Raw genomic sequence first — 6,983 nt, 5'->3', positions numbered from 1 at the left:
TAGACATGTTGTGAGACAGTGAGGTGGGCCATGTATCAAAAAATTAGTACATATTTATATGCAACTATTGTACTTGCCGGCTATAAACTTCTTCCCGTATGATGGGCTTTGGGGTTGCTCAAACATCACTTGTAACATGGTGATCATAACGACAACTTACAGGTTCATCAGAAAGTTCGACAAGGGCTAGATAGCTCGAGAGTGAGATTTGCTCCTCAAAAGATGTAGAGATATTCTTAGGGCCCTCTCGGTGTGATGGCATCCATCATCGTCTGGCCAGACACAGATGACTACGTTACAGGGATGTCGGAACTCGATAACGAGATAGAAGAATAAAACCGATAACGGGGATTTCGGTATAATGAGCATGGTGATGACTCAAGAGGATACGGATGCATCCCGATTGTTTTGAAGTATCGCGAAGCAAAGGTAACATCACATAATAACCAAAGGTTCATTCGAATATCATTCATGTGCTCATAGGGATCGATATCGACGTCCACAGTTCCGCTGTCAGTCATAGAATGAACAATTTCGTTCATGTCTATGAGTTATCGAACCTACGGGGTCACAAGCTTAAGGCAATCATGATTTGTTCTTTTGTATATACAAGTTTTGGAGCCTCTTCTAGTTCTAATTCTAATTCTTCTAGTTCTAATCTCCTCCCTCTAATTCTCCGGCGACAATTAGCTCTGGGCGGCGAAGCGCTGCCGGATCGTGAATGTTGCATGCTTGCAACCAAGTAGAGAGGCCATGCTTTCGATATTCGGTTTGAAGGATTGTTCATGAGCAGTATGAGGGATCGTTCATCGACGGTTCGAGGGACTTCAAGTACGATCTACACCGACACATTTTTCTTTCGCTGCAACTCGGTGACAGTAATGATCGTGATCCCAACCCGTTATGCATCTTCATATTGATCTTGGGTGATCGTAGGCGCGATTTTTTTTGTTTTCTATTATGTTTCCCAACAAAACGGAGGCTCGTGGGGTCCACAAGCTCACACAACGAGCCTCATGGTGTGTGCGCCACCTGAGCTTGTGGCTCCCTCGTGGTCCCCCTCTGGTAGTTCTCAGCGTCAGTTTTTCTTATATATTTCAGAAAAAATCCTCGTAAAGTTTCATACAAGTAGAAGAATTTTTATTTCTGCACAAAAATAACACCAAAATAGTTTTTTTTTCTAAAAACAATGTTAGTCCGGGCTAGTTTCATTCAAATCATGCAATTAGAGTCCAAAACAAGAGCAAAAGTGTCTGAAAAAGTAGATAAGTTGAAGCCGTATCATGTATCACGACTGTTCTAATGCTCGCCTATGGTTGTTCCGTCGTGTTGGAGAAGATACAATCTTGGAGGCCGTTCGAAATACACAAACGCCGTCATTGAGATCTTTGGGCTGGAATACTTGAGGGCACCCACCAATAAAGACATTGAGAGGCTGCTGGCTTTGAGTAAAGAACGAGAATGGCCTAGGATGCTTGAACCAATTGAGTGCATGCACTAGAAATGGAAGAATTATCCTTCTTGATGAAAAAGTCAGTACAAAGGCCACTTCAAATATCTGACAAACATTCTTGAGTTTGTTACACCGGAGGACTGTGAATTTTGCATTCATTCTTTGGATTTCCTGGCTCTCAGAAATCACAATGACCCAAATGTGCTATCGAGATCACTTTGTTCTCCAGGCTACTTGTCGGAAATGCTTCTCCTTGCAACTATGTTGTCAACGGCCGTGAGTACACGATGGCTTACTACCGTGCAAATGATATCTATCCTTCATGGATCACATTTGTCAAAACAATCACGTGTCCGAAAGGTAACAAGAAATCTCACTTTGCAATGCGTCAAGAATCGACAAAGAAGGATGTTGACAGAGCTTTCGTTGTGTTTCAGAAGCGCTTTGAAATAATTCATGGCCATGTCGAGTATTGGATCCTGAAGGTCATATGGAAGATCATGACATGTTGCATCATCTTGCATATAACATTATCATTGAAGATGAGAGAGATGAGAGAGGCATGCCAGAGAACTTTCGATACATCTTCAATAGAGATCCTGTTGAGCCGGAACACGATACAAAACAGGGTACATAGATTTCTAGCAACACATCGCAACATCAAGAACCGAGAAGTTCTATCCCGCTCCCATGTGACCTTGTTGAGCATAGTGGCATTTTCATAGCACTTCACAATTGTGTGTTTATCATGCTATTTACTAAATTTGAGCCCTTCATGTGTTTGAATTGAATTGAGTAATTTGATTTGTAAACTTTAAATTTATAATATCCGTTAATTGTGTGAATATTAATTATTATGTTTGAATTTAATATCCGTGCAAATACTATGTAGTAAGATTTGGCCAAAAAGGAGAACAATATTGAGGCTAGAATAGAAATGACAGTTCTTTAAAGTGGCAAATATGCTGATCTTTTTTTTTTTTTTGTGGAAAGGCAAATATGCTCATCTAAAAGATACTCGGCTCTATCCTCCTCTAAATTATAGGAGATCGGTTCTAACTGAGTAACATGTGATCTATCCTCCGCCTGCAACTTTGATGCGCCCAGATTGAAGCAGAGGGACGATACCCACAAGCTTGGCAGTGAATTGCTGATCGACGAAAGACGTGGAGCTGGCCGAATCCAGCAGCATGTCATCTCGTGGCCTTGCAACCACGCGCGCAATTGAAATGCATGCGGTGAGACACCGCCGGTGAGAGCTTGACCGGAGATGGCCATCCCCGTGTCGCAGACAGCGGCTGTGGGCAATGGCGGCTGGCTGGTCGCCGAACACCACGTCGATGCCGAAGAGCTGCAGCAGCTACTCCGCGACATGGAGCTGGACCGTGGTAGAGCACGTGTGATTACGCCCCCACCGCTCGCCGCACTTGAAGCACAACCCTAGAGAGGGGATCCATTCGCTCAGCACTGGCACGGAGGCGGGCTTCTCTTGCCGAGAGAAGACATGACGCTGACAGCCTTCACCTTCTTCACAAGAAGCCCCCACCTGCCATCGCTGCCGTCGCCGGCCTTCGCCGCCGCCGAAGCCGACACCGCCTCCTTCTGCTGCTCCTTGAGCTTGAACTGCCTGCATGATCACACAAGGTCCATGGCAACGTCAGACATGAGTTCAATTTGTTTAGGTGTGAGAGTAATCAGATCAGTGCGTTGGGGTAAATGAACTTACGTGCAGAGAGGAGTGTTGCAGTGGCCGTCGGGGACGCGGCAGAGCGCAGCGTGGAGGCGGAGCAGCTGCCACATTCGCTGGCACCGGGGGCAGCTCGCGCGGCTCTTGCACCGGGAGAAGTGGCGGATGAGCAGCTGCAGTCCCCGGCACGTCGCGTACGCCGGGCACGGCGAGTTGGCCGGCGCCTGCCCCACGGGGCCGACCTCCGTGCAGCCTTCCGTGCAGATGTGCCGCAGGATGTCCATGGCGTCGCTCAGCTCCATGTACACCTTCTGCTCCGCGCGCTTCCGACGCCACTTTCGCCGCCGCTGCACGCCAGAATAAATTCCGTCAGTTCATCATACTCGTTAACATTCTACTACTAGTATTCATAAACTTATTATTACTATCGGAGCAAATTGATCTTGACATGATGAACCAATATAACGTGTTTGACATGTTTGCCAACTTTTTTTCAAGTACCAGTAGAGATCTTGATATCTTTTCTAACTTTTGTCCAATCAAAAGTTTGGTGGGGTTATGCTGTCGCCATAAGCAAATAACCATGACCCCTGGATAATTTCCACCCAAACGACAACGTTTGGCACGACTGTTTCGGAGATGTGAACATTCACCGGCCATTCCTCGACTCGGCGTGCTCTGGGGTGGACGTGGACGCACCGACCGAAACGACCTGTGCACCATGACGAGGCCTCGGCGCACCGGCCAAACCAGGCCCTCCCGTCATTTCTTAATGCGCACAGACGCGACATGCCGATCACCTCCGGAACCCGAAGTTTGGAAGTCCGGGTCGGCATGCTCACCATGTTCCCCAGTGCACGGCGCATTGAGACATCAAGGCGGGCCATCTTTTTGTTGCACTTTGGCATCATCATCATGCCACCGGCTGACCGGCCAGAGAGACACCTTAAGTGCCAACAGGCATGCCCCGCACCGGTCGTGCCACATGATCGAATTTCACTGCATGATTTTTTCAGAGGCAAGGGAGGTACGTACCATGTCGGCGTCGTGGAGGCGGCTGAGGACGTCGAGCTCCTGCCAGGGGTCGTTGTCGCGGAGGAAGCGCCATGCCTCGGTGCGCTCGACGGCGCGGAACTCCTTGGCGAGCAGGCGCATGCAGCGGAGGTGCAGCTGCGGCGCGTCGCAGAGGTCGGCCAGCTGCAGCGCGTCCACCACGGTGCCCGGCGTGAGCCGCGACCCGATGGCCTCCTGGCACCACCGCTTGAGCCACGGCACCCGGTACGCGTGCGCCAGCACCAGCAGCTGCTCCGCGTACCTCTCCACGTCCTCGTCCACCTCGCCCTCGCCACGCCTGCACGCCGTCCAGAATCCCCATCACCAAATTAGATACTCGAAATTTGATTTTTCCGCATGTCCATTCGCCATCACCGAAAATGCATACAAACAACAACTGGGTGGAGTAGAACAGTTCGGTGCAAAGATTGGACGGTGAGAAAGGCCGTTCGACGGCCACGAGAGTTTACTTTGTTTTGTCAGTTCGTCGAAGGCGAGTAGTACCAAGTAGTAGTAGCGCTAGCAGCCAGCAGGCAGGATGATGGTGTCTGCGACAGCGACGACAGATGCGGGTGGCCATGGAGGAGCAGGAAGGGAGGTTCCAACTAGGCAGGCGCTACCCCTACAGCGCAGGTTCCACCAACCAGACCAAACTAAACTTTGATTTTCTTTCTTTCTTGTCTCTGTGCCGTCGTACGTGCGGTTCCAGTCCGCCGCCGGGGTTTTCCGGCGGCAAAGTTTTCTGCCAAGTTGCCGGGGTTTTGTATGGCGTGGCGACTTTGGATGATGCGGTGGCGGTGTCATCTCGTCTACTGTATATCTTGCTCTTGTGGCGAGGCAAGTGCGAAATTGGCAACTTGGCCGAGTTGGAGCTAGCTAGGCGCCGCGACAGACAGGGACTATCCGTGCGGAGCTTCACTGAATCTGCGAGATTCCAGAGGCTAGCGGACGGACGGGCCGGTCGCAGGCAAGGATTGTGTGGCTCGCCCTAGGGCAAGGCTCCGGTGTTCTGGGTCTCACAGAGCGTGTGGCTGTGTCGTGTCTTCTTGATCATGTGACGAGGTAGATCTGCAGATTGATATGATCCGACGACTAGAGAGGAAATGCTCTGCCTCTGGGCAGCTCATCTCCGCAAAGGGTTGTTGAACACTCGTAGAATTGAAACTCAAAGTTATCGACGGGGAATTCGCCTTGGATTTGGCTGTTGATTGGTTTCTCGATCCAACCGACGAACTTAGTATTTCAAGATGCCAGCAAAACATAGTACTACCAAATTAGAACAGCTCGAACGTCATGCTGTTTGGTGTACTTCATTCAATTATCAGAACATGATTTAGCTGGCCATTACTACCACCGAGATGGCAGCTAAACCATTATTTCAGAGCTGACAGCTCCGATCGCCCAGCTTGACAGACAGCGTGGGGCACAAACGCATGTGTCAATGTTCTTTTCCCCCCACCTCGTGCGTTAATATTAGCTCTTTCTCCTAATGATTTTGTTTCCTCGTGCTAATACTCAATGGCTACTACTATTACTGGGTCTCCACAGAGCATCAGGCTCTGGCTTACCCAGGGTTGCAAGAAACGCATGTGCGAAAAAGAATACTAGCGGCTATTCCGGGGGGTAACAGCAGAGGAGCACAGCGCGCACGGTACCTGCTGCCGGCGTAGAGGAGGCGGACGAACGCCGCGGCGACGTCGTCGGTGACGCCGCGGATCCGGACGATGGCCCTGCCGCCCTTGCCGCTCTCCCTCAGCCTCTGCACCCGGCGCTCCAGGATCGTCTCCAGCACCGGCGATGCCGACGCCTGCTCGATGACGCCAACAAAGAAACAAGAATAAATATCCCCTTCAGAACCGAAATTTTCAGACGACTGAATAGCATACACATGTCGTCTCCTGATCGCTACCATCGGAATTCACGGGCCGAGTCCTCCTACCTAGCCGTCGCCGCGTGCCGGCGAGCGGCAGCCGGAAGCGTTCGGCGAGCAGGGTAATGCGGCGAGAAATCGAAGGAGCCGGGGAAAGGATGGCTTACAAGAACGGAGGAATGGGCGGCGATCTTGCGGCGGCCGCTGGAGGTGACGACGTCGACGTCGGCGGGGGCGGAGGCGCCGCCGGCCCGTGCAGGTGCCTCCGGCATGTCGTACTGGCAGAGATTGCGGCGGAGAAGAAAGGAAGGAAGGAGGAAAAGCGCAGGATGGGGAAAATATCTGGGAGGAGAGGGAAAGAAATGTTCAGAGGCGTCGCGGCGTGCGTGCGTGTGGTCTGGGTTTCGGAGGAGGGAGGCTCATCTCCGCGGCCTTATATAGAAGCCGGCGGGGAATGGGACCCCCGCAGAAACGTGTGATTTTGTAATATTGCCCCCGAAAGAAACTGTATTTTCAGGGCGCCGGGGCACGTTTGCTGATCTTTTGGAAGATCCGAAGATTCCTCCGTTTGCTTGTACCATGTCGATCGGTTTGAGGACGAACAAGTAAACGTCAGGTGCAGTACTTGACGGCAAACAGATCTTTTTTTGAGGTTGTGGCACAAAGAATCTTCATACTCCCTCGGTTTCTTTTTTGCTCCGCGTAAAAGATTTATCTGAAGTCAAACTCTTTGAAGTTTAACCAAGTTTATATTACCTCCGTCTCAAAATTTATGTTGTTTTAAAGGCTAAACTAGCCTACGAAAACTACCTTTGTCTCAAAATATAAGCGTTTTTGTATGCTCAAAAACGTCTTATATTTTCGGACGGAGATAGTACAAAAAACTTATTACCATTCACAATCAAAATTAATATCTTGAA

At 50.2% G+C, this 6,983-nt stretch overlaps 1 protein-coding gene across 1 annotated transcript; it reads right to left on the bottom strand.

Annotated features, from left to right (window-relative positions):
- Positions 1–2,373: 2,373 nt before the first annotated feature.
- Positions 2,374–6,460, bottom strand: LOC119269994 (BTB/POZ and TAZ domain-containing protein 2-like). Its single transcript, XM_037551934.1, has 5 exons — positions 6,231–6,460; positions 5,849–6,000; positions 4,176–4,491; positions 3,180–3,487; positions 2,374–3,080 (listed from the first exon to the last, which is right to left on the bottom strand). Exons 1-5 carry the CDS (start codon positions 6,333–6,335, stop codon positions 2,915–2,917), a joined length of 1,047 nt encoding a protein of 348 aa, XP_037407831.1. The 5' UTR covers positions 6,336–6,460; the 3' UTR covers positions 2,374–2,914.
- Between the last annotated feature and the right edge of the window lie 523 nt (positions 6,461–6,983).

This window comes from Triticum dicoccoides, chromosome 3A (assembly GCF_002162155.2).
Source record: "Triticum dicoccoides isolate Atlit2015 ecotype Zavitan chromosome 3A, WEW_v2.0, whole genome shotgun sequence".
Taxonomy (NCBI): domain Eukaryota; kingdom Viridiplantae; phylum Streptophyta; class Magnoliopsida; order Poales; family Poaceae; genus Triticum; species Triticum dicoccoides.
This window is presented reverse-complemented; position numbering and strand designations above follow the sequence as displayed.